The 27,328-nt window shown below is 41.3% G+C and overlaps 1 protein-coding gene across 1 annotated transcript in view; it reads right to left on the reverse strand.

The window, feature by feature from the left end:
• Positions 1–4,445: 4,445 nt before the first annotated feature.
• LOC117013499 (leucine-rich repeat-containing protein 37A2) overlaps positions 4,446–27,328 on the reverse strand; it is a 34,196-nt gene continuing 11,313 nt past the window's right edge. The window contains exons 4-15 of the mRNA XM_033090715.1: positions 27,000–27,071; positions 26,256–26,336; positions 21,471–21,542; positions 20,489–20,563; positions 14,888–15,006; positions 12,930–13,071; positions 11,294–11,594; positions 10,793–10,897; positions 6,802–6,851; positions 5,375–5,429; positions 5,151–5,293; positions 4,446–5,041 (exon numbers count right to left, since the gene is read on the reverse strand). Of these exons, the coding sequence (XP_032946606.1) occupies positions 4,996–5,041; positions 5,151–5,293; positions 5,375–5,429; positions 6,802–6,851; positions 10,793–10,897; positions 11,294–11,594; positions 12,930–13,071; positions 14,888–15,006; positions 20,489–20,563; positions 21,471–21,542; positions 26,256–26,336; positions 27,000–27,071 (1,261 nt within the window). The 3' untranslated portion in view covers positions 4,446–4,995. The remainder of the gene's footprint in view (positions 5,042–5,150; positions 5,294–5,374; positions 5,430–6,801; positions 6,852–10,792; positions 10,898–11,293; positions 11,595–12,929; positions 13,072–14,887; positions 15,007–20,488; positions 20,564–21,470; positions 21,543–26,255; positions 26,337–26,999; positions 27,072–27,328) is intronic.

Consider the following 27,328-nt stretch of genomic DNA (forward strand, 5'->3'; position numbering starts at 1 on the left):
CCTTTTCCCTCAGGGCCCTCTCTCTGGGTTCTGTTCTCCAGTGTGTTCTAGTAACCTCCTCAGCCTGTCACGCAGCTGCCATCCTGGAACGTCCCCTCACTGCTTCCTGGGTTGGGCCTTTTCCTGGCTCCCTTCTCTTCTTGCTTTCTCTCTTCTCTCTGGAGCACATCCTCAGTTAAGAATCCCTTTCTTATAATAAAAAACAAAATGGTCTTTGGACCTCCTCATGACAGTAGTCATACCTTACTATCCATTAATTGGGGGGAAAATGCATAAGGACAAAAAATTACCATGAAGGCACAACCGCTTTGAAATGAATTTTACTTACAATAGCATCTATGAACTTGTGAAAACCTGTTAAGAGTTTAGGCTTAAGCGTTAGTTCAAACTATCTTCAGTCTCTGATCCTCCACTCGCCATCTCAATCCCTTCTCTGCTTGTTATAGAAACTCCCTCTTGACTTTTGGTCAGCCTCCTCTGCAACCTGTGATTAAATGGGAAGAAAGTACTGGTTTGAGGCCCTACCCCTGCATGTGCACGTGACTATGGCTGCCCAGTCAGAGTCTTCTTTCCTCAGACACATGGGCCAAGCAAGCCAATCAGAGAGCTTTTGAGAACTGGGCTTTCCTCTAATAAGAGATTTGCTCTCCAGTTAGTGGTGTAGAATAGGAATTATTAATGACCATCTTTGCAGCCAAGGGGTATGAGTCCTCCAGACGCTGAAGCCATCACAAAGGAAAGCAGAGTCGAGGGACAGATGGGAAGAGGATACCGTTGTTTGAGTCCTGGATGCAGCCAGTTTTAAAGTCTTAGGCTTCCTGGTTATATTATATGAGACGATATATACTGTCTGCCATTTTTGGTTTAAGCATATTTTGCTTGGATATATTTCACTTGGAACATAAAGAGCGGTGACTAATATATGGAATTTGTCAACTTGCACAAGTTATTCTCCCCCTCCCACCCTCTCAGTTTCCTTTATCTATTAATTGGGAAAACTACCCTGTTTCCCCAAAAGTAAGACCTAGCCAAACATCAGCTCTAATGCATCTTTTGGAGCAAAAATTAATAGAAGACCCAGTCTTATAGAAGACCCAGTCTTCTAGTAAAATAAGCCCGGTTAGCTGGACATTAAATAGTCCCTTTTAGGGCCTGGAAGAAACAACTTACCATGAATCACTACCCTCGAATACACTTTCCACCCATAGGCCTGCATTTCAGTGGTGACGGTGGCATTCATTAGCGGCTCTCTTTAAGTGATTTTCCTTTAGAGTACAAAATTCACGATGGGCTCTTTCCCCTGTACTAGTGCAGTAGTACATGACTGATTGAAATCTGTCCTTACCGCTTTAAGTAGTGTCTGGCTTTGTTTGTTTTTTGACAAGGGGAGGTGTCCAAGATTAGCCTTTTCTCCTTCCCTCCCTTCTTTCTTTCCTTCCCCAAATCAGCCTTTTCAATATGCATCCCAGGGATGGTTGAGTATTGAGGTCCATAGACCACATCTTCAGAAATTCTATTTATCTATGGATACCTTTTCTCTGGCAGCCCTTTTGAATGGGGGCTGTATTTTCTCCCTCACTATATTGCCTGCAGCCCACCCACTGTTTCACTTCAGTGAGAACATTCCAGAGACCAAACTAAGGATCAACTCCAGGTGTTTCTCTGGTCATCTCTGGAGATGGCTGTATTCCGTCAGCATTCAGTATCTCACCTGCTGCCCAGCTAGAATGACACCTTTCCAAGTCTCCAACTTAGCCAGCTCGCCACCATGTTACTCCATGTAGACACCACCCACCTTTTACCAAGCCATGGACACCTATAAGCCTACAAAAAAAGGAGTAGGGCGCCAGGACCCCTTCAAGTACAGGTGCGTCTCCTCACCATACCTGTGTATGGAGGTATGCTGGCTAGTGTCGGTTGGCTCTTGACACCCATTCCTTCCCCCTTCTCTGCAGATGCTAGATGGCCGGGAAGCACATTTCACAGATTCCCTTGACAGCAGGGTTCTGCCAAAGCAAAGTACTTGTGTGAAACTTGGAAGGTGGAAAGGAGGTGGAAGTCATCCTTTTCTGGTCTGTAGCAGCAGACATGCAGGCTGCATATCGGACTCCACATTCCCCACCTGTCAGCAGCCTTGGCATTGCAATCGCCTCAGCAGTGGTTTCCCAAAGTTTCCTGATTGCTGAGTGGCAGCAGCGACTTTGAATCTGTGGAAAGCAGCTATGGCAAAGGAACCCGAAGGTAGTGGTGCAATTGGCCCACCCCCAACTTTCAGCACCTTAGTTCCTCCGACGATAAGCACCTATAAAATCTTAAAATATATATATATTTTTTTGCTGGACATAATCTAGAGTGGTTTCTTTTTTCCTGTCTGTGGCGGTTTTAAAATATGTCCACAAGTTCTTTGACTCTTTTTTCTTCAAAAGGTGGGGCCTGAATCCCCTCCCCTTGCATGAGAGCTAGATTTAGTGACTGACTGCTATGGTAACTATTCATGTTGTGTAGCGGAAGTGATGCTGTGTAGCTTCTGAGCTAGGTCACAAAAAGGGTAACTTGTGTCTCTGTGTCTGTCTCTTAGATGGCTCCCTCTGGAGGAAGGCCAGCATTGTGTTGTGAAGACATTCAGTCAAGTAGCATGTGGACAGGTCCATATGGGGAGGAACTGAGGCCGCCCTCCAACAACGGGCACCACCTGGACAGCCGTGCCAGTGAGCCACCTTGGAAGTGGGCTGTCCAGCCTCAGTGAAGCCTTCAGGTGACCGCAGCCCTGGTCAGTATCTTTAGAACCTCACAAGAGACCCAGAGCCAGAACTTCCCAAGTCACTCCTGAATTCTTGACTCATAGAAATTGTGAGGAATGTTTATGTTTTAAGCCACTGTTTTCACGTGCTCTGCTACATAGCACCAGATAATCAATACACTGTCTGATACAGGGGTTGAGCCAGATGCACTTGAGACCCTCTGAGCTGGTATATTAATACATGATGCTGGGGAGTTTGGCCCTGAGCTCCAACTCTTCCCTTCCACCCCAACACCTGGCATGCCAAGAACCCATAGATTTTCCTGGGCAGAAAATGCTTTGACCCCCTGTCACGTAAAGAGGACAGTAGTACCAAAGATACAAATATAAAGTAGGGTTTTGTTGGTTTTGGGGGGAAACTTACAAGCAGAACAATAACAGAGTTTCCTCATTCCGAAGCATTCAGAAAAGGCCAGACTTAGCTGCACTGTGTGTCCCATGGCTAGAGCTCCTGTCGAGAGGGAGCCTGCCTGGAATGCTTCCCGTTTATGGGGATGGCGAGGCAGGGAACATCTGTACCACTAACGTGGAAACTGTTTGATGAAGGAAACGAACTCATTAGAAAGGGGGGTTCGTTGTTAACACTGCTCGCTGGGACCTGCTGGACTAGCTCTCTGCTGAGATGCTGAAAGGAGAAAGCAAATTAGTCTCCAAGACTGTCTGCCTTGTTTCTCCTCACTTCCTGGATTCCCAGTGCCCCCTCATCCTCCTCCCTGGGTAGCGCTTTACACACAGGAAATGTTGGTTGGCTCACGGAAGTCACCACATGGAGAAAAACACTTGTTACTCATTCTCAGTAAGAAACTTTGGGAGGTAACTTGGGCCAGCACCCAGAGAACAGCATGCACAAGCTAATAAGCCAGATGAGGGACTGGTAGCCCGGTAACTGTGCCTGGAGCCCTACCTCACCAGCAAAACATGCCGGGCTATTTCCCAGTCCCACTGCTCCTCTGGGGACTCTGTGCTATTGCCCCGTGCACGGTTTGGCACCATTCCTCTCATATTATAAACCACCGCCATTTATTTGCTGCTCATATAGGTAGATTATTAAATCGTTTGTTCCAGAATTCTCTTTACTCTCTAAGGCGTTTAACTCTCACTGACTCTACCAATTGATTTCTTGTTTTTATTGTTCTAATAAGTGATTTGAACATTTTCTTTGTGAAGGAAGGGGAACGCTTGCATTTCCTGCAGATTGCGCTAGTGTTATCCCTTGAAATCATGCCCCCATGGATCTGTGTTGGGCGAGGAGGGCAGTGGGTGGGTTTGGGGCTGGGCTGAGCTGGAGAGGAGCGCAGCACACGCGTGACCCTCAGTGGGTCGGTAGGCCAGGGCGGTACCTGTGAATGGAGAAGTGGCCCCCACAGTATGTTTTTTAAAGGAAAGCCCTGAAAGAGGGCAGTCTTGGGCAGGTACTGCTCTCACGTATTCTTCTCTGCCCTATCCGTCCAGCACCTCCCTGCTAGCTATCCAAGGGTTGGATTTTTAAGGTTAAAAACACCAAAAAACCCAGTATGAATTTTCCACTAGCTTGTAAGGTAGGAACCCCCTACACCAAGACAGGGTACACATTTGTACATGAGTTTAGAGTTTGGGGACAAAAACGGCCCTATGATGGAGGTAGGTTCAGTGATCCAAATATCGCGGCAGCCCCAAAGACCTGACGGGAGGGGCCGGAAGTGGATGGTCCTCGATGGGTAAGAGGTCAAGGATGTTGGACATAACTGGTCCTTGGCGAACCGGGAAGAGGACACCAGGATCAGTGGTTATTTGCCTTAGTAACCAACACCTTTTGGGGATGATGTGTCCTCAAGTTCTGACGTTTCTGGGGAGACGAGGGAGAGAAGCCCCTCTTCATCCTTCTTTGCCAACACTGCCTCTGGCAGAAGTATTGGCTATCCCAGGGATTCTAACTTCAGCCCTGCTTTTCTTGCTAAGGACCTTGTTATTTGTATATAAATACTTAGCTGTTTACATCTTAACTACTTATCATGTGGGCAGAGTTGGTTACGGATTTAAGTATTTCAACACAAGGAAAACAAGTATTTGATCAGCAATGCTGAGAAGCCAATATTACAAAACAAAATGTGCAGGTGGCCTGAGGCAGGACAGGTTTCACGCTGTGGTGTTGTCATGAGCTGTGTCACTTTCTTCACCTGGCTCCTCAGTAGTCTATTCACCAACCTGATTCTTCTCTATGATGATTCCAGATTCTTGTCTATTATGACTTCGCGGAGCTCCCTGGGGTGAGAAGAAGAACGCCAAGTCTTTTACTATTGAAAGGCACATTTAAACTATTCATTATTTCTTCATTTTAGATAGGAATTCTAAACTGTCCCCAATCATTTACCCTGTATCCTCATCGGAGGTCTCATCCTCACTAGAAGAATCTTGGATACGTAGTTTCTGTGCCTTGTTTTTCTTGTGTGTGGCATTGGGAAGCTCATACGTATCCTGAAGCCAAATTGGCTGCCTTCTCGAGAAAGAGCTCTTCTAGAAAACAGACAGGGAAATATCAATTGTGCATCTCCCCTGCTTTCTCCTGCCACGGCACTTTATCCTCCTCACATTTACCTGACTCTCCTGTTCCGATGGGCATTTCTTACACGGCAGGAACCGAAAGAAGCCCCTTGGAGGAAAACACACACCACAATTACTCATTCACGCCACTTTCCACGTCTCTACAACACACAGCTCTGGACTGATTAGGACTAAATGGGTACCTCGGCCCATAATCACAACGAGCAAAATCACCACAGACCTGGGACCTTGAAGTAATTCCATGCGAGCTGGACTTCCCCAGTTCTGTGTGTCTGTCCACAATGGCCCAAATGTCTCTGGGGAGACTCGTATGTGGCTTAGCATGGAGAACGGGCAGGATTTTCTGCCCACTCAGTCTCTTGGTCTTGGCCAAGAAGCTGCCCTCGTGCAGTGAAAAGAAATGTACCACAGTCCTGGGCAGAAGCACTTAACTCTCCCCAGAAACATTTTACTTCAGTCCCCTTTGGACTTAGTCTCACATGTGTCATTTGCTGGGGGTGGGGGAGAGGGTGCTTCTATTTTCCTAGCTGCTTTATCCTATGAGTCAAATCACACCATAAATGCCTGAGTCCAATGAGCCAACTTCTCCAGCTCGCTGATTTCCTACTGCTGGCTGTCCCTGATGAGTGAGGGAGTCGTGAAACCAGTTTAAAGGTCATGACCAGCACTAAAACACAAAATACTCTTTTCGAATACACACAGAATAGAAAGAAAATGAGAGTGCGTAATAAGTGTGTCTTAGAAACTAGTTATGTCTCTATGGTATGTGTGCACTGAGTTGTGACACAAAAGCTACCTCACAGCCCAAGCTCAGTATAATCAACACAGAAGTCCCCACCGGGAAAGGAACCAGTTCTTTCTGGCACTCACTGGCAGTGTGACCATGGGACAAGAGCTTTTCCTTTTCTCCTTTTCCATTTCCTTTTTATAAAAGGAAGAGACGAACTATTGTCTGAGGCCTCTCCCAATTAAAATTCTACGCGGTTGGGATAAAGGGAATAGAGAGTGAGGGTGTGACAACCAGTAGGATGAGAAGGGCAGTTCTCCTGCTACTTGTCAGAAAGGACCCATCTATCCTCCCTTCCCTCAGCCTTGAAGGAGACGAGCCCTCTGACCCCATGACCATGTGGCCTTCCCTACCCCTTACAGAGCCTCTGAGAAGGCCTCTGGTCTGACCTCATGCCTCCCACCAGCAGCAGCAGGTACAACCCAAAGCCCTCCCTCTGCACCCTCTGTCCTTAAAGGGCTAGTACAGCACAGGCATCTGTGCCAGTCTCATTCTAGTCAGCTTTGGCTAAGGAGTGAATGTGGCTGAATCCAAGAAAGTATTAGAGTAAAGAAGTATTCTTCCTGACTTTGGTGGTTTCTTCACTGTAAAATGAGGAGATTGAAATAGACGAGTTCTAAGTTCTCCTCTGGTTCTAAAACTCGACTTTAAAAATCGCCAGACTATTATTTACCTTGAGCTTCCTTCTTTACCTTCCTCTGATGTTCTTCTATGAGACTGAATCTGTTTTGGAAGAAAACATGATCATGATTATCCATCACTATGGCCACTCTCTCTATTCATTCCTTTTGATTTTAAGTCTTTTCTACCCAGGGAGGTGATAACGTTTTCTTTTATTTTCTTGAGGACAGGCATTCCATCCTGTTTACTAGTCCTTTGACTCATCCACAGGACCTAACTTAGGATCTTGCGTGCAGCTGGCTATATATTTTATTGACTGTATTAGCTAACATTCAACAGATAATTCCTAATGACTCTTAGAAGTAGGAAAGAAACTAAAAGTATCTACGAGACACCTAAATGGCAGTGTTGTTTTACAGTCAAGAATAACAGAAGGATGCCCGTTATTGCTGCTCCTACTCATCATTGTAGAGGGTCCTAATCAATTTAATGAGAAAAATGAAGCCCTGGAAAGGAAGAAACAAAGTGTATTTGCATATGAAATGATGGACAACCTAAAAAGCCCAAGTGAGTCAACTAATCTTTTATTGGCAGTAATGTGAGAATTGATGGCTGGATACAAAATCAAGAGATCAACATGCAAAACTCAATAGCGTTGCTACATACCATGAATAACTGACTGAAAAGTGGAAGAAGGACCCGCTTATAATATCAATAAAAAATGCATAAAGTACCTAGAAATAAATTTAACAAAAACTGTGTAAGACCTATGTGATGAAAACATTAAAACTCTACTGAAGGACAGACAGGAAGAAGACTTGAACATATGACATGAGATACCATATTCCTAGAATGTTGTAGACATGTCAATTCTCCTCAAATTAACTGACAAATTCAATGCAATCCTATTGAAATCCCAAGACGGTTTTTTAACAAAAGTGGTCAGCTGATATTTGGTAGAGAAAATATGAAGAATAGCTATGAAGTGTATGAAAAAGAAGATCAAAGAGCGGGAGCTTACCTTACCTGATATCAAAATAAGCTATAGAGCAATGGGAATGACACAGTGTGATGCTGGTACTGGTACAGGTACAGGAAAAGATAACTGGATCAACAGAATCGAGTCCAGATAAAGACAGTATTTTACATCAGTGAAGAAAGAACGAGCCATTTAATGAAAGATTTTAAAACAATTGGATCTTCATGGAGTGAAACAAAGTTAGATAACTGAGCCACACTACAAAACAAATACGACGAATTCTAGATGGATCAAAAAATACGAAAAAACAACAAATGTTATAAAAGTTCTAGAAGACAATATCAGGGACTATTTTCATGCTACGAAGTGACAAAGGCCCCACTAACAAAACCCAGACCCCATAAGCCATGAGGAGAGGACAGACTGTAAACAAACACACATCCACTCTTCACAGCCCGTCCCTCTTTTGCCCTGATTGTCTTCTTCCTGTTGATTTACAAAACTCTCTTAAATATGAAATACATTAATCCTTTCAGTGGATTTCACTGAATTTCAATGTTTCAGTATTGCCCAGTGTTTTTGTCTGTACGGAGACAGACCAGTGGAGTAAACAGCACAGACTTTGCGCTCATGCGAAACTGGGTTCTGCTTTCGGTTTTGCCCCTGGGGCCTTAAGTTGATGTCCTTCATCTGTGAAAGAGGGTGGTAATATCGTCCCCACGTGGGCATCGACTCAGACAGTATATGGAAAACTTCATCCTATGCTTGGCCTAAATGATGCCAAGTTTGCCGATGGGGTCACAGACAAGGGGGCAAATCTCCCACAGGGCTCTGCCTGTGGGATCAGGCGCAGAAAGCTCTTACTCACCACTGATTATAAAAATGCTGCTTCTATTTTCTTCTAATACTTTTATGGGTTCTTTTTGTTTACATTCACGTAAATATGTTTGCTTAAAGTGAGAAATAGAGATCTGCTGTTATTTTTCCCTTAAATACTTAGGCAGCTGTTCTATTACCACATATTTATTTTCCTCCACTGAAAAGAAGATTAAAAGGTGACATCTCAGACGTCTTAGGAACACATGGGTCTATCTATTGCTGGACTCTGTGCTACTTCAAATACATATTAGGTTGCATTATTCCTCAGTATGGAATCGACAGACAGACTCATCTCTCTCCTGTTGAAACCACTACTGTCCACTAGAGGAAAACACAGCAGGTCCCTGTCCTCCAAAGGCTTGTCATGTAAGTGACAAGTGAAAATAATGAAACCATATAAAGAATACAAATGCAAGGTTAAACTACGTAGAAATTATAAACAGTACAGGAGTTAATAGAAATTACAAAAAACCAAAGGCCATGTGCCACCTGGAGATGGAGAGGGTGTGGTCTGGTCAATGGCCAATGACTCTCTTCCCAGAGGCCTGCACAAGCTGACCCCATCGGAGTCCCCAGCCTCCTAGGTTGAGAAATCAGACTGTCCTCACCGAGAGAGGACTCCCTTCTACCTACTGAGGTAGTGTCACCTTAAGTGTACAGTAACACAGGAGTGATCAAAACACAGAATGGCAGATTGTGACTTGACAATCTTGAGTTTATCTGTTCCACAGACAGCATCTGTCTACACGACCAGGGAATTACATGGCGTAGAGGTAGGCCACCGCAGCACACTAAAGCACAATCGGAAGGTTACTTGGTGAGAACAGAATTAGAACAATAGGAATCCAATGAATCCAGCATTCAATGCAAACGACTGGGGCGGCCAGATCCATCCATCTACCCGACAGGCACAGCCTGGCTAGTGGGGCTGACCCTCCACATCTGCTGCCTGAGGTGCCATCTCTGCTCTAAGGTGGTGCTAGGATGGGCACTGCCCATGTTGTGAAGGTCTCTTCTTCACCTTTTCTATGCTTTCACCACTGACCAAGCCTCCTGTGGATAGAAATGCTGCTCTTTAGCAGTTAACACCAGTCAGGTTGTCCTCACGTCTGACACACCAGGAAGTCATCTGGTCCTCACACACCTCTGCTCTGCTCCATGATGTGTGTTGACCTTGGTGTTTCTCTCTTGGGGAACCACCTTCTCAAAAACTGTTGACCATATTTCTAAGTTCTCGGGTGGGAAATGCCTCCCTATTTCCCCTACAAACTGGTGACAGACCTCACAGAAGGACAAGGATTAGGAGGCTCGTAGTATTTAGAGAAGGCTGATGAGGAAAGATGAATTGCCTTGATTTTTGAGAGATTCAGAGGACGTCCACAGGCAGAGCAAATAAGGGAATTCGAGACGGGTCAAGGCACAGACAAAAGGAGGAATGGCTAGGTTACGGTGAGGGGCTGCGTTGGCTGGAGTGCAGGGCTGCCAGGACAGGGTAAAAGGGAAATACGGGAAATGAGGTTGGGTTGTCGGGTACAGTCAAGACTGCCAGCTTATTAATTCGCTCTTTTCAATGTTAGCACCTGCCTGTTGGGAAAATACACCATTATAAATATTCAGCTCCAGGACCAGGTGACTATAAAGATGACATGCTTTAGAGCAGCCTGATGCAGATTTAGGCTGCAGTGTGGACTGAACCTATTTATACGATGCCTTACACACTGGAGATGAAACCTGCTAAGTAAACCTAATGCATCAACAAGATCACACTTTTTATCTTTTAGCCATGTCCTTTCTCCCAGGGTGACATGGCTCCATGAGGACAGAGATTATACATCTCTCCTCATTTCAGCCAAGGAAACATATCAGAGGGATTGGTGAATACATCAAATTGACATCATTTTGAGTTGAAGAAATTTTGCTAACATGTTCACTCTGGCCTTCTAAATTTAACTTCTCTATAGAGCCTAGTGGCTTGTTATCATGGTTGCAATTCCACAGAGATCTCTGGGAGTGGAGCTCCTTCAAAAATTCCCGGGATATAATTTGCAATAAAAAAAACAGAGCGATTCTCACTCCTCATGACTGAATAGGAATATGAAGCAGTAGCAGGTGAGATTTCAGTTTGGGGTTCTGAATGTATAATAAAGACAGAATATATTTTGGACCTGAAATTACTGTTGCTTACCTTAATGAGACAGATAATTATAATCAAAAGCATCACTAGTATAGTCACAGATATTGCCAAGATGAGTTTGGTGTGATAGTCAAATCGTGGAACTTCTTTTGTGCGCTAAAAAAGTAGAGAACAATTTTGTTAAAACAAAGAGATGGAAAGGATGAAAACTAACCATTCATAAACCTATTCTAAAGCATAGCTATCCTTAAACTACTCCTCTGTATAATAGCCTACACGTTCTTAAAGAACATACCCAATCTAATGGGTTACGTAATCTTAACATTAGCATTTTCTTCTACAATTTTTTTATCTTGTGTGTTAGGTCCTCTTCGCGTTTACTCTAGGAACAGTGATACCATTCTCTAAAGGAGCAAAGTGGGAGATCGCTGTCTTAGCCAAAGTTACGTGGCCAAGAAAAGATACAGACTAGGCACTCCTGGCGTTTGTGCTTGGGCGCTTTTGTGGCATGTCCTAAAAGTCCAGGTTCCCTGTTTCAGGAGCTGTCCTCACCTCTCGTGGCTCCTGCCCTTTCTGTTCACTCTGGGCTTCTGTGCTCTCGCTGATGTAGTTCTCATTTTTCCATGGATCCGTATCCCACTCTGCCTTGGACTCCTTTACTTCCTGCTGTTCACTGAGAAGCTTCATCAGGAGGCCTGTTCTGGAGAGGAGCCTGGCACAGGGCAGCTGCACGTTGACCTCAGAGCAGTCCATTTTCAAAGTCCGGATAACATGAGCAATGAGCTTTCTCACATCATTGTTGGGGATGAGGGACTGTAGCTGTTGGTTCAGCTGATTTTCAAATTGATCGCCGGGGGATGAGAACAATGGGGAGTTGGAGAGTAAATCAGTGGCCACAGAGGGGTATTCCCCTTGTGTTTCATGGGTTTGGTGAACTGTTGGCAGAAAGTGGTCTGCAGTAACAGCCGAATCTGCCGTGAAAACACTCGCACGGGCAGGGATTTCAGGGGTCGTTTTTTCTGGCTCAGTAGCCTTTCGTGTAGAAATATTTTCTTGAAAAGGAATTTGTGCAGTACACTTTTCTTTAGAAGTTTCCAAAAGAGAAACTGATTCCAGAAGGCGATTTTCCTGAGATGTCAATTCTCCTGAAGATGAAAAAGCCTCTCGTGCAGGGGAATTTATGAGGCTCCTCACTGCAGATAGCCGAAATCTCTTTGCAAGCATCAGGCTTTTGAGACCATCTTCCTTTCTGAACTCTTGACTCATTTTGGCCTTGGCTTTTTTGTGCATCACATGAGAACGACTTTTATGAAAGAGGTGTTTCTTTCTGGAATGTGAGATTGGCTTAGAAGCCTTCATGTTCCTAACTAGAGCATTTGCCTCATCTAAAATGAAAGTAGTATCGCTTAAGTCTTTTGATTTTTTAACCTCAGATAGAGATTTTGGAGCAGTGGAGGCCGAAGGCCTGCCCATCAAGTATTGTTTCAGGGTCGAAGAAACTGCTGCCTCATGTTCCTTTAGGAAGGAAGGCTCTGCATTGAAGGAGTTTCCCACGAATTTCCCGGGCCTGTGTACCACGTGCAGCTGTCCCAGCTCCCTTGGTGGCCCCCTGAGTCTCCTAACTTTGACAGTGTTCTCCACAATAGGCGGGGCATTCTGTTTCCTGTGGATGCTCTGATAGGCCACTTCTTTGAAGTGCCTTTTCCGGATGCCCTTAGGGCCCTTGAGGACCCTATTGACTCTCAGCAGCCTTTTCTGGACATGCTGAATCTTTGCGAGGCTGTAGCCCTGTGGCTGGTCACTTTGCAATTCCTTCTGAAAGATTTGGCGTTTCAGTTTTGGACCTAAAAGGTTGGAATGTATAAGCATGGCAGCTTTTTCTTTCTTTTTAACCTCATCAATTTTTTCTTGAATTTCTGCATCTAACAAATTTTTCAGACAATTGAGTTTCCTCAATTTATTTTTGTAAGTTGCATCGTTGGATTCAGGCTCAAGGGAAGGGTTCCTTGCGTTGTTTGTCAAATGACTCAGGGGCGTGTCTCCATCTTCTGTATTTAAAAAAAGGAGTTTAATGAGTGGTAATAATTTTGATTCTACATCTGTTAGATTTCCCTTGGAGAAATAAGGCAATATATAACTTAGTGCACTAATGGCATCATTTTCATCACTGAAATCTAGCTGGTCGTTCCCGAAGGCTGACAAATTAATGCGATTTTTGTTTGAGGATGGCTTCTCAGGCTCAATAGTCAGCACAGTGCTTGTTTTCTTCTTCCGGGCTTGTAATACCTTCATGAACGATCCTTCTGCATTCCCTACAGATACTTCTCCATCTGTCAAAAAAGAAAAGACCGCTTTTGATAGTGAAAGACTGATGGGACAGCTTTTTGTCCACCCACAGCCGTGCATCCCAGTTAAATAAATCAGGAAGCAGCAAGCATTTGAGTGCCATTTAGAGAGGAAAATATAAACCCAAACTTAAACCCATAATTGGCAACACAACAAAAGGAGGATAAGGTGTCTTTTGAAAAAGTGGCTACCTACTCAGAACATTCCATAGCGTGAAATACAGCAACTGTACTTAGAATGATTCTGTTGGTCCCCAAGGACCAATGGCCCGGTACTCAAGAAAAGCCAAGGCTGGAAGAACCCACTCAGTGAGACGCTCTGCAGATGTACTGTGACTCCTCACATTCCTGTACCCCAGCCTGTCCTGCCTCACATGCACAGGGAGCATGAGGCCTCCTTTCTCCACCTCTTCAGTGTGCTCGCTCGTGTCCTTGTCACCATCACACGTGACCATGACCACACCCACTGCTAACACTTCCCCATCTGGACATGCCCTTCTGCACTTACCCCGGGTTCCTTTGCTCGGACCCTGCTCCCACATACCCCCGCCCCCATAACAGAATGCTGAATACAGAAAACACACTATGTCTACCCTCGCTCTTTGCTTAAATCTGGGTCAGGCATCTAGGACGCAGGTTATGAGATTTGCCAGGTTTATGCCAGTGTGGAATGTTTAATAAATCTACAGATTAATACTTGAGGTCCTAAAGTGCAGAAGGGAAAAAGTAACTTTCGTTGGGTGCCCACTTTTATTTCATTTCATTTCTTATCTTTTCAGCTTTACTTGGGGAATCATCCAAAGCTGCTGACTGTGACAAGGTCAAGTGTACCATTGCACAGTTGGGTTTCGTTTCCAGAAGAATTAAAAGTATTGTTGGTGCTGGTGAGGGTCAGAGGAGGAGGAGGAGCATGGGTTTGCAGAGAGCCCCAAACTGGAAGCAGGAGCCCTAGATTACAGCACTTAACACTTCTGATCTCAGTTTACTCACCTGTGAAGGAGATTAAAGCGCCTGTTCTGCCCACCTCTGGGGGAGAAGGCAGTAATTGAATTGGTAAAAAATTATTTTGATCAATAAGCTGCATTGTCTTTATGTCAGTAGCAAAGTGTTATTATTTATGACGTCCCCCAGATCACGGGCAGAGACTGGTATTCAAGCTATCTGGGCAGAAAAGCACATTTTGAAAGTTATCCAGTAGGCGCCAATAAACCTAATACATAGAAAAATACTTAAAAGCACCCAAGTGTTTTGTGGATAGAAAATTTTGAGCTTCAGAGTAAGTTGAGGGTTTGGCCGTCTAAGAATACACGGACCCTCTCATCCGTTAGAAGGGCTGGCTGGCAGCTTCTGGTGATGGAAGCGGAAACTCTCAGGTTCCAAATAAAACAGCTTGTGCTCTTTTTATAAAATTGCAAAAACAAACGAAATAAATAAAGTGTATCTATACCTGTCCCATAAGGCAAAGAGCACTTGAGACCTAATGCATATAAAAATCGCTTTATAATCTGTGAGGCGCTCTATGAATAAATTCTCCTCTGGAGGTAAAGCAGCAAGCACAGAGCAGGACACACAATATGTGGCCATTACCGTTAGTTCCCTCCCCCTTTCCATTCTTTTCTCTTGGTCCTTAATCTGACTGTTAACAAGGGATGCGTTTTAGACACTTACGGAGTTGAACTCTGCCTGAATTAATATAAAAGATACAGTTACATTATTAGTTTAAAATTTTATCATAGATTAAAAATTAAAACATAAATAAAATAAAAATTGTAGAAAGTCTCATCAGGCAATTCAGACTCACCACAATGTGTGATGTCTGTCAGACATTCAGTGTCACAATGCAGTTTTACTGTCTTACAGACGACCTCAATATCGCTTTTAAATGGGCAGAGGCAGCAGGTCGTACGAATGGGTAAGATCCTATAAATGGAAACACAGAGAATTAAATTAGTGGCAAAGGAGTTACTTAAGTAGGTAGAAGCGTAGGTCAAGGCTACCACAGGGCTGTGCAGAAAGGAGCTCTTGGGGCATATGGCCTGGACAGTTGGGTAGGGACCAGTTGTCCATTTGCTACTCTTGAACATTGTAAATAAATAGAGAGGACAGGGGTGTCCAACAGAAGGATGGCAGTGGGTATGGTATGCCTACAATAAAGGTGAGAGGGATTAGAATTGGGTGTAACTGATCTGTGGTTTAATGCAGAAGTATCTCCTCCCATTCCAAAAGTCTCACTTTGGGTTGAGAGTACACAGGAAGAGGGAAGACTTCTAAGAAGCTTCTGATAACAGAGCTTCAAAATATAAAGGAGAAGTGAGACTGACAAGAAGAAATAAAGAAATCTGGATTTTTCAATATCCCTCTTTCAATAATGGATAGAACAAGTAGGTAGAAAATCAGTAAGGATATAGGAGTCTTGAATAACACTATCCACTTGCCTGACCTACTTGACATTTATAGAACACTCCACACCAAATCGGCAAAAGGCACATTATTTTTTCAAGTGGACACATAACATTTTCTAAAATAGACCATATTCTTGCTTATCGTGAGAATTTATTGGCTATAAAATGAGTTTCAATAAACTTAAAAGGCTATTAGTCATTCAATATATGTTCTCTGATCATAGGGGAATAAAATTGGAAATGAACAGATCCGAAAAAAATCTCCAAACGTTTAGAAACTAAAAAACATGCAACCTTACGGGTCAAAGAAGAAATCAAAAGGGAAACTAGAAATTATTTTGAAAACACAAATATCAACGTGTGATGTTACTAATGCAGCACTCAGCTTCTTCAGCATCTACCTAAGGGAACTAGAAAAATAAGAGCAAATTAATCACAGAGTAAGGAGAAGAAAGGACAAAATCAAGATAAGCAGAAATAAATAACACAAACAGAAAAACAGAGAGGTAGAGAAATGACCAAATGGTTCTTAGAGAAGATCAATAAAGTTGATAAACCTCTAGCCAGCTTGATCAAGAAAAGTCCCAAATTATCAAAATTAGTAATGACAGGGGTGACATCGCTATAGAGTCTACAGATAATAAAAGGACAATAAGGGAATATTATAAAATACTTTGTGCCAATAGATTCAAGATGAAATGGACAAATTTCTTGAAAGATAGAAACTACTACTGTTTACTCAAGAATAAATATGTACCTTAAATAGCACTATAAAAGAAATTGAATGTGTAGTTTAAAACCTTCCCACAAAGAAAGCTTCAAGCCCACATGTCTTCATTGTGAATTCTGCCAAATGTCTAGGGAAGAAATAATGGCAATTCTACACAAACGCTATCAGAAAATTGAAGAGAAGGGAATACATCCCAAACCGTTTGTAAGGCCAATTATCCCCTTATCAAAACTAGACAAAGATATTACAAGAAAAGAAAACTACAGACCAAAATCTCTTGTGAACACAGATGCAAAAATTCTAAACAGAATTTTAGCATATAAAATCCAACAATATATAAAAATATGATACATCATGACAAAGTGGGGTTTATCTCAGGAATACAAAATTGGTTTAATATTAGAAGATCAATGTTATTTACCCAAGTTAATAAACTAAAATGGAAAAATCACACAATCATCTCAGTAGATGCAGAATCTAACAAAAATCTAACATCCATTCCTGATTTTAAAAACACCCCCTTAGCAAACTAGGAATGGAAGGAGACTTCCTCAACTTGATAAAAGACTTCTACAAAAATCCTAACATCATATTTAATCATGAAAGACAAAGTGCTCTCTCTCCAAGATCAGGACAAAGGCAAAAATGTCGGATCTTATTACTTCTATTCAACATTGCTCTGAAGAGTCTAGCCAGTGCAATAGGGTAAGAAAAAGAAATAAAAGGTATTCAGAATGAAAAGCAAAAAGTAAAGCTATCTTTATGTACAGATAAAGTGATTATCTACGTAGAAAACCTGATGGAATCTGCAGAAAGGTTAGTAGAATAAATGAGTTTATTAAGTTGCAAGATACAAGATCAATATGCAAAAAATTAATTTATCTCTAATGCCTCGCAGTGAACAATCAGAAATTTAAATTTTAAAAATACTCTCTATAATAGCAGCAAAAGTATAAAACACTTAGGAATAAGTCTGACAAAAGATATAAAAGATTCGCACACTGCACACTACGAAACTATTGCTGGGAGAAATTAAGAAAGACATAAATAAATGGTGAGACATAATGTATTCGTGGATCAGAAGATTCAATATTGATAAGATATCAGTTCTTCCCAAATTGATTTATAGATCAAAATCCCAGTAGGCTTTTCTGGGGAAATTGACCAGCCGATTCTAAAATTTGTACGGAAATGTGAAATTCCTAGAATAACCAAAACAAGTTTGAAAAACTAAGCACACAGTTAGAGGACCAACACTACCTGAGTCATGACTTATGAAGCTACACTTTCGAGGCATTGTGATACTGGTGTAAATAAATAAAGATAGACAAATGAATCAAAGGAGCAGAATAGAGAGCCCAGAAGTAGAGAGATACGGATAACTGGTTGTCAAGTTCAAAGGCAGTTCAGTGAGACAGGATAGTCTTTTCAGCGAATTGTGCTGGAACAATTGGATATCTACATGTAAAAAAGTGCACTTCAAATCATATGCACAGATGAAGTCAAATTAATGGAAAGGTTAAAATGTAAAACCTAAAACTATAAAACTTAAAGAAGACAACAAAGGAGATAAACTTTATGACTTTGAATTAATTAGGCAAGATTTCTGAGATAAAATACCAAAGCATAATCCATAAAAGATAAAAACTGGATAAAGTCACATGATTAAAATTAAGAATTTCTGCCCCGCAAAAGATACTCTTGAGAGAATACAAAGACAAGCCACAGAAAGGAAGCAAATACTTAGCAAATTACATATTGGATATAGGACTTGTTTTCAGAATATATAAAGAACCAAAAAGTCAATGAAAATATAGACAAAAGATTCGAAGATATGCAAAAGGCAAATAATCATATGTAAAGATGTCTGACATCATTAATTATTACGGAAATGCAAATTAAAGCTACACTGATATACAACTACACACTTATTAAACCATCTAAAGTTAAAAAGACTGACCATAGCAAGTGTTGGCAAACATGTGAAGAAAATGGAATTCTCATACACTGCTGGTAGGAAAGTAAAATGGTACAACCACTTTGGAAAACAGGTTTTTAAAAAATTAAACATACACCTATAGCATGATCCCGCCATTCCACTTTCAGGTATTCACCCAGGAGAAATGGAAGTATATGTCCATAAAAAGACTTGTACACAAATATTCATAGCAGCTTTATTTGTAATAGCCAAAAACTGGAAGAATGCAAATATCCATCTATGGTGTATAAATTGGGGCATAGCCACATAATGGAATACTATTCAGCAATAACAAGAAATGAATTATTGATACACACACAACACGAATGAATCTTAAAATAATTACGCTGAGTGAAACAAACCAGTTAGAAAAGAGTAGACACTATGATTCCATTCATATAAAATCCTAGAAAATGCAAACCAATCTATAGCAACAGAAAGCAAATCAATGGTTGCATGGGGATTGGGGAGGGCAGGGAGAGATGGGAAGAAAGAATTATGGAGACGTGAAAAAACTTTTTGAGATGGTGGACATTTTGATTCAATTACATCTCAAAAATCTGTTAAAAAGAAATGATATAATTGGACAACTGGTAAAATTCTAATATCAACTCTTTATTATATAATATTATTGCGTAGGAATTTGATTTCTTCAGCGCAGTAATAATATTGTAGTTATACACAGAAGTGGTTTTGAATATCCAGAGAGGGAGCCATCTAGCTGACCAGGGAGGGATGGACTTTGGCAGATGCTGTAGGAGGCCGAGGAACATGAGGCTAGAGGAGTGACCAATCGATTTGACAATGTGGTGAAGACAGTCATTTGTAGGCTGACTCGTCAAAAGCAGTTGGAGCATAACGCTTTCCCATACTAATCTCGTGTAATCCCCTCCACTAGCTTTAGCATAATAGCAGATTTCTGATAGCCTGCCATATTGGAGTGGGGATGGCACAATTTAAGGTGCCGTAAGTTCTGTCATAAACTGTCAGAACAGGACCCTAGAAAACATATTTTTTAAACTGCAAGGAAAAAAGGAAAAAGAAGCCTGACCCTTACTTTACACCATATATAAAAATTAACTCCAAATGGATCATAAACCTGAACGTAACTAGATGACTCCTGAAAGCAAAGAGGAGAAAATCTGTGTGATTTTGGATTAGACAATGGGTTCTCAGACAAAATGTTCTTAGATAAGACACACAAAAAAACCACAAACCATATAAGGAAAATATTGCTAAATTGGAGTTCATCAAAATTTAAAAATGAAAACCTTCCAGTCTTCAGAGATACTTTTACTAGAATGAAGAGAAGCCACAACCTGGGAGAAGATATTTACTAAACATATATCTCAGAGAGAGGCCTTATATAAAGCACTCTTAAAACTCAATAATGAGATAAATATTCTATTAAAAATGCATTTGAACAGACACTTCATTGAAAAAGACATTTTCACATAAACAGACACTCAACATCATTAGCTATTACGGAAATGCAAATTAAACCCACTATGAGATACAAATACACACCTACTAGAAACTGAAATATAAGGATAGGGGGAAATGTGAAACAATTGCAACTCGTAGACTGCTGGTGGGAATGCAAGATGGTACAACCGCTTTAGAAAACAGTTTAGCAGTTTCTTAAAAAGTTAAACATGCACTTAACATATGATGCAGGAATCCCACCGTTAGGTATTTGACATCAAAGAAATGAAAACATATGTTCACATGTTTGTGACCAGCATGTGAGTGTTTTTAGCAGCTTTATTCATAATAGCCTAAAAACCAGAAACCACTCAAATATCCATTAACTGGTGAATGCATGTACAAACTGATATATTCACGCAACCGGAATACTACTCAGCAATAAAAGGGAGTCATCTACGGACAGGTGCAACAACATGGATGAATCTCAGTAGGGTCGTACTGAGTGAAGGAAGCCAAACACAAAAGGTTGCACTCTCCATGATTTCATTTGTAAGACATTCTGGAAAAGGCAAAACTACAGGGACAAAAATCAGGTTGGTGGTTGCCAAGGGCTGGTGGTGGGAGGAGGGACTGACTGCAAAGGAACGTGAGGGGCCGTTTTGAGGGGACAGAAGTGTTGTAAATCTCCAATGTGCTGGTGGTGACATAACTATATATTTTTCAAAGCTCACTGAACTGTACACTTAGAAAGAGTGAGTTTTATTCCATGAAAATTATACTTCAATAAACCTGACTTAAGAAAATAATAAAACAAACCTGAAAAAAAAAACTAAGTGAAAGTAAATGTATGAAAAATCAACTTACAGTTTTTCCAGTTGAAGGGACATCATGAGGACGCTCTCAACTGTTGTAAGTGACACTTGCGTCCTCCCCATGTCTCTGAAGGAGAGAATCCAAATGTGCATGACATGGACCCAAGACAAAAATTCCATACTTAAAAATGTGATTACTTTAGTGGTTACCAGAAGGTAACGGGGGTGGGGGGTGGGAGGTGAGGGTAAGGGGGATGAAATATATGGTGGTGGAAGGAGAACTGACTCTGGGTAATGAACACACTATGGGATTTATAGATGATGTAATACAGAATTGTACACCTGAAATCTATGTAATTTTACTAACAATTGTCACCCCAATAAATAAATTAAAAAAAAAAAGTGATTACATCAATTCTGGTTCTCTGTCAAGCCAGCTCGAGTTTACTTGCCATAGATGATCATTTCAGAGAGCTCTTATTGAAAAAATTTATTTGCATCATCAAAAAAATACCTTAGTGCTGAATAGTACATTCTTTTTATTTTTTCCCCATTATCCTACTATTCATTCTCAATTGCATCCACCTCTCAATTACTCTTTTTAAAATATACCAGGGGTGCCAAAAAATGTATACACTTGACTTGTATTCATCTTTTGCTGTTGGTATATATTGAGTACTACAAATTTACTATAGTTTTTCCTTTCTTAAAATGTGTATACATTGTGAGTGGGCACACTCTGTATATAACATGCCTGTTACTCCTCTTTGCTTCCTGGGGTAAATGGTATTTCTACATGCTTCTACACGTTCCATATCTGTATGTGTTCTTCAACACTGCTCCCTCCTCTGCTGGCTGTCTGGCCCATGTACATTCTTTCCTAATTATTTTCTGTGTTGATATCTCTTATTCAATAACCCAGATAAAATTTAATTTATGACGTTTTAGCCAAAATGCAAACTACTTCATCTTTGGTGAAAGTAAAAAAAGAGCAGAAATCATCTCACAACCCATGCGATTATGGCCATACTTACAAATATCTCAGTGCTGGCAATTTTAAAAGATACGAATCTTCAACAGTTGTCAGAGGATTACGATCAAGAATTCTGAAAAATGCAATGGAATTAAAATTATCTGCGCTTTTCAATACCTGCTATGAAAGTTTATATTCATCTTTTTGGTATGCAAGTTGAAGGTAAAAAACCATTTTCTGTCCTTACCTATAAAATCACCCTTCGAATCTATAAAGCACTATTCCTTTGGGAACTACCCAGTTCTCTAGACGATCAAGTGGAGAGGAGAGAGAAAGAAAAAAAGTGGATAGCAAAGAAAAAGTATGCCAAGGAACTTTTCAGATTGAAACCCCTAGAAGTGACCCTGCTGACAGGAAGCTCTTGCTCTATAGGAAATACTATTTCTAGTGTCCTCCTTAATTCAAGGTGCTTTTCTTTCATCACCGGCAATTTAAAAATTCCACAGTTTAAACCACCCAGTTCAAGAGAAAAATAGCACCAATGCCTTGGTTTTGGAGCCAGAGAAGGGCTAAATGTCAGAGGAACTGGTGAAAGACATACTTCCATGATGTATTCCCATGTATTCTTGTATTACAGCCTTTGTAACATTGTACGTCTGGGACACTTGTCTGGGACACTCATCTGTTTCTTGGACTGTCAGCTCCTTGATGGCAGGGACAACCTTTATTGCCATTTTGTCCCTGTACCTGACACAGTGCCTGACTGTTACTAGGTATTTAATAAATGTTTGTTCAATAAATAACATTTTGTTTCCATATAAATAAAATAAACCAATGAGTTTTTTTGAAATCGATATTTATTCCAAATGCTGGACTGGATTTTCTTCTCATTTTTAAAAAACAAATAAGGGAAACAAAACAAAATACAAAGAAACAGGGAGAAAGAAAAGAAAATCTGCCTTTACCTTCACTCTACTCAAGAATCATTAGTGTACTTTTGCAGAATATTATAAAGATAATTATCACGGCTAGCTATCTATTAGGCTGCCAGGCATATGTGATAAGCATTTCACATTTAATCTTCCCAATAACCTTATGCTATACATGATATTACCCCATTTCACAAATGAGGAAACTGAGGCACAGAGAGGTTATATAACTTGTCCTAGCTCGTCAAGCTAGTAGGAAACAGAGCTGCAATTTGTAGTCAGGTCTGACTCCAAAGCTTGTGTTTAACCTCTATGAAGAAAAGGGGTTTAAAATGGCTGTTACTGTAACCTTAATTTTGAGACGACTAAATATAGAAATTCAAAATTTCATCTTTTTCAAATTTATCTGCCCATCTGAGAGAGCCTCTCTGAGAATTACATTGTCTGTTTTGATTCCTTTTCCCTAATCATCTCCAATGGTTAAATATTTCATTAGCCTATAGTCATGGAGACTTTAGAGATTTAACACCAAGTTGTGGGCAAAACAGTACAAAAGGTGCAATAAGGACATCTGAAAAGTCATCCCTAAAACAGCCACAAAAAAACAACTGACAAAAATTGTCAGAATCAACTTTTCATACTCTGGACATCTAACCGACAGTTTGCAGCAATCCAGGGAGCATTTATTCAAGAACAACGGCGAACTTCTGTAAGAACAACGATCTGTGTTGCTCTAACTCATCTTAGACCTTTGGCTCTCCACCCCAGTGGTAATCTTGAAAAACAGCCCATTTCCCCAGTACCAGAGGGAGCAGAATGGAGCGAAAGTTCCTTTAAAACCTCATTCCCAAAGAACTGTCACTTTACCTGTCTGGTGGTTCCCTGGAAGACCTCACTTGAAAGGCTTATCTTTGACCTGACTGAGAGCTGCCTACTGCTAAAAGCCTCTTCTCAGGGGGCAATTTGGAAAACAATTACAGGTAAACATTTTAACATGGCAGCTGCTGAGGCAATGGATAATAGAATACTTGGGGCACAAAATAGCCTAACCAAAAAGCTAAAGAGGCAGAGCTGAGAAATGAGATATCCATATCAAAAAGTGATGACAGTCCCCTGAATTGTGTCAACTTTTGTATGTTCACAGCTAGCTAAAGGAAACCAATGCTGGTTGACTAGGGGAGCATTGGGGCGAGTCTGTGCCAGCAGCTCCACTGGCCTTCATACGGTGGGCACACCTACCTCCTTGATGTTCTCAACAGTGGGGTCAATAATTCAACAGGGATAAGCTTGGCTTTTCCCTTGGTGTTCTTGGCACAAAACTGATGTACCACAGACAAGCCAGCATGTGACTGTGCTCTACCTGGATAAGGTATAAATAAGCTTCCTACACCGTAAAGTCCGTAGGCTTCTAAAATCATGGAGCTTTTTATTGTTAGAAAAAAGAAGTGACTCAGAATTTTTTCAATAAGCCATCAGCCTGCACCTGTGTAGGTGAATGAAGGAAAAGCACCTTAAATTCAGGAAAAAAAAAAGTCTACTTAACATTTAGGATTCTCAGCCACTGCTGGCTTTCCATACTATATTTCATTCCTCAGTTCATCCGAAAGACACATGATTCTTACTACCATTCAAAAAGTGGTACTTTGTAAATAACCCTCTTGGCATGTCGTTGAGACGGATTTCAGACTGAAAATAGAGTCTTGACCACACCGCTAACTTGTTCACTCGGTATTTGTCAATAACGTAGAGACTTCATTCAAGAAGCTTACTGAGTTATAATTACCTGAAACCCAGGGGTGAATCAAGGTCTTGGGGAGCCTGAACCTCACCTATTCTGGGAAGTCCTAACCGAAACATGGAAAATTATGAATATACGAATTGCTGGGGTCCCTCCCAAGACCTCTGAAGGGGCCTATGCAAGTGAAGAGCCCTGGATCTTAAGCCTCATTCAGTTCTTGATAAATCCACGTCAAACTTATTACAAACTTATTTAATGCTGGGAAAATATTGTTCCAACTTTTAAACACCCCAGTAACATGTCATATAGATGATAAAATGACTTAACTCGAGGGGTGCCATCTTCCCTAGGCAACTTGCCTTTGGAAAGGGATGCAATAAAGTTTATATGTCACTATGGCAAATGATTTCTGAAGCAAATTAGCTTTGTCGACTAAAAATATTTGGCCCCAAACAAAGCAGCAGCACAGGCCCCTATACAGACTTTCTGTACTGTGACAATCTTCTGAAAGTAACCGTGCATTAGTTTTAGGAGTACAGCTCTATTCAGATCACATGAGGTGAGTATTAATTTATTCCTAACACCATGTAGCTCTGATTCTTTCATTACCTTTTGCTGACATTTAAGATGAACCCAGAAACTCAAGATAAACTCCTCCATGACGAATCTTTTCTAATCTACCATCCGTTCCCTACGTTGTCACCTCCCCACACAGCCCCACCCCATCTGTTACCCTGCTCTATAGGCGCTGGCGTGGCTCTCAGAGATGCTGACATGCAATGGTATGTTTGCCATCAACATCCATCTTCATCCTTTCAGTATGAAAGTAGCCTGGGGACAAAGTCCCTGTCCTATTCTCCTTTGTACCCTCAGCACGTAGTAGAGCGCTGACACACAGTGGGCATGGTACTCTGTGAATGGTTTTGAAGAATTCCTTAATTGTTATCAACTGTGATTCCACAATTTGTTCCCCGGCGTCCCCTTCAGAACTACAGTGAAACTCAGATTCTTACAAGGGACTCACTCTCAGTGTCACGAAATGCTTAATAAAGCTGGTAGTTTAAGACACTATATTGACGCTCCTAGAGGTCCTCTTGGTGGAGAGACCCAATGAGCCTGCTCTCTGATGCGCTGACCACAGGAAAACTGACCCTCAGTGTCCTTTCCCCCAATTAGACATCAGCAAGTTAATGAGGGAAGAGGGAAGCCCGATACAGTGGGGTATCTGCAGGAACCGTTACTCCAGCTCCAGATGCACCCTAAGCACCTTCATCTAACCCGAAATGAACTCTGTGAAACCGGCTTTCTGAACCACAAGACAGGTGAGACAGTCTTCTCCCAAAGTCAGGTTTACAAGATGATCTTCACCTTGACTCTAAAGTCCCTTTTACACCATTGAACATACCCACTATGGTTTGCTTCTGTCACAGAGAAATCACAGAATTTTCCAGCTGAAAGGGAATGAAACCCACTGTTCTTATTGAGGAGTATTCAGGAAAGGAATTGGAATGAGGCTACCGCAGTGTATTTCTTTAGGAGTATTTTTTCATACTACAGCTTAATAGAAACAGCATCTTTTTCCGTAACTCAAAGTTTCCTGTTGCCCACAGATAATTCACGTCAGAGGCATATACTTTTCTGAAAAATAATGCTCTAGGTGATTGGGGAGAGAAGTGCCCTGGGGCAGGTTTTTAGGAATTCTTTCTGTTTTCCCATTTCAAAGACACTCATGGCTGAGGAAGCACCCACACCTTTCGCTCCCTGGAGAACTCTGCACTGAACTAATCCTTCCAGCTCTTTGCTGCATACATTTTAGCAGTTAGGTGCGTTGCCCACGAGCAGGAATCAAACTTAAATTCAAAAGCGGGATTTCCAGCACCATTCACATGTGGGAGCTGCACCATTGGGATTCCCACGCCAAGGCCACCTCAGTGTTATTGGCTTGGCGCCTTTACTGTCCCTGCCCGAGATCAGTACCGGGGGAAGAGAGCGTGCCATCCACGAGTCAGGCGAGTCTCTTGGCCTCTTTGTACCTTTGTTTCCTCATGTGAAAACGTATGAATGGATCTTAGGACATAGTTTTCAGAGTTCACACTGGGCTTATGCCCAGCTAACCAATCGCTGTATGATGTTGTTACACGCAGTTTTTTTTCATGCATTCATCTCCTATTTCACTTACACCTTGTGTAAAAACTGCATTCCATGCCAGGCCTGAAACGTTCCAAAGCTCAGTTCTGTGATTGAATTGCACCCAAGATTTCTATGAAAAATAAACAAACACAAAAGACACAAGCAAAAGAAGATAAAAGATATTCTTTCAGAATGTTTATCCTTTGGCAGTGATTCTAATTTAGATACGATGAAACAACTCTCAATACTCCCTCCATACACTAAAGAAAATCTCCCTGTGGAAGATATTTGCTTATGATTTATACTTGCATGTTTATACATGTGGTACATTAGATACAAAACAGTAAGTGCTCGCTAAATACACGTATTAAAGGCTCGGTATTTCTCTAGAACAGGGTTACATAACTTCCACACTACTGACATTTGGGCTGGATAATTCTTTGTCATGGGGAGCTGTCCTGTGCATGGTAGAATGTTGAGGAGCAACTCTGGCCTGTGCCCACTTGTGCCAATAGCACAACTGCAGTTCTGACACCCCAAAATGTCCTCAGATATTGCCAACTGTCACCTGGGTGCAAAAGCGTCCTTGTTGAGAACCAGTGCTGTAGAACAATTCATTCTGATCTGTGAGATAATTCTCACACTAATCTTTGCTAGAGACAAAAGGCTTCGCTACATAATTTTAATAGTTTTCCACTAACAAAATGTTAATATTTCCAAAAAAATAACAACGAAGTTTGCAATTAACTTTCATAAAAACTCCAAATATGAGGAAGTTATATTTATAACTTACATGTACTGCAGAAAAGGTAGCGGTTCAAATGTACGTCTTTCAATAGATTCTAGTCTATTGCAGGACAAATCTCTAGAGAAAGTAAAAGAAACATATTGCCTCAATTAGCTGTCAGCTATCTAATTAGTAGGAATGACGAGTAGAGGTTCGAGTGATAATATCGCATAAGTAGCTTTTGTCTGAACTCTAAGCCTTAGGAGATGTTATTTGAACCTTCCAGGGTCCCTAAGTCTGCCCTTAACTGTTGAGAGTCTCACCTTCATGGTTTCATAAATAAAACAAACAACTATATAATCTTGATAGATTTTGAAGGTAATCTTTCCTGAGAG

Source organism: Rhinolophus ferrumequinum, chromosome 21 (assembly GCF_004115265.2).
Source record: "Rhinolophus ferrumequinum isolate MPI-CBG mRhiFer1 chromosome 21, mRhiFer1_v1.p, whole genome shotgun sequence".
In the NCBI taxonomy this organism is placed as follows: Eukaryota; Metazoa; Chordata; class Mammalia; order Chiroptera; family Rhinolophidae; genus Rhinolophus; species Rhinolophus ferrumequinum.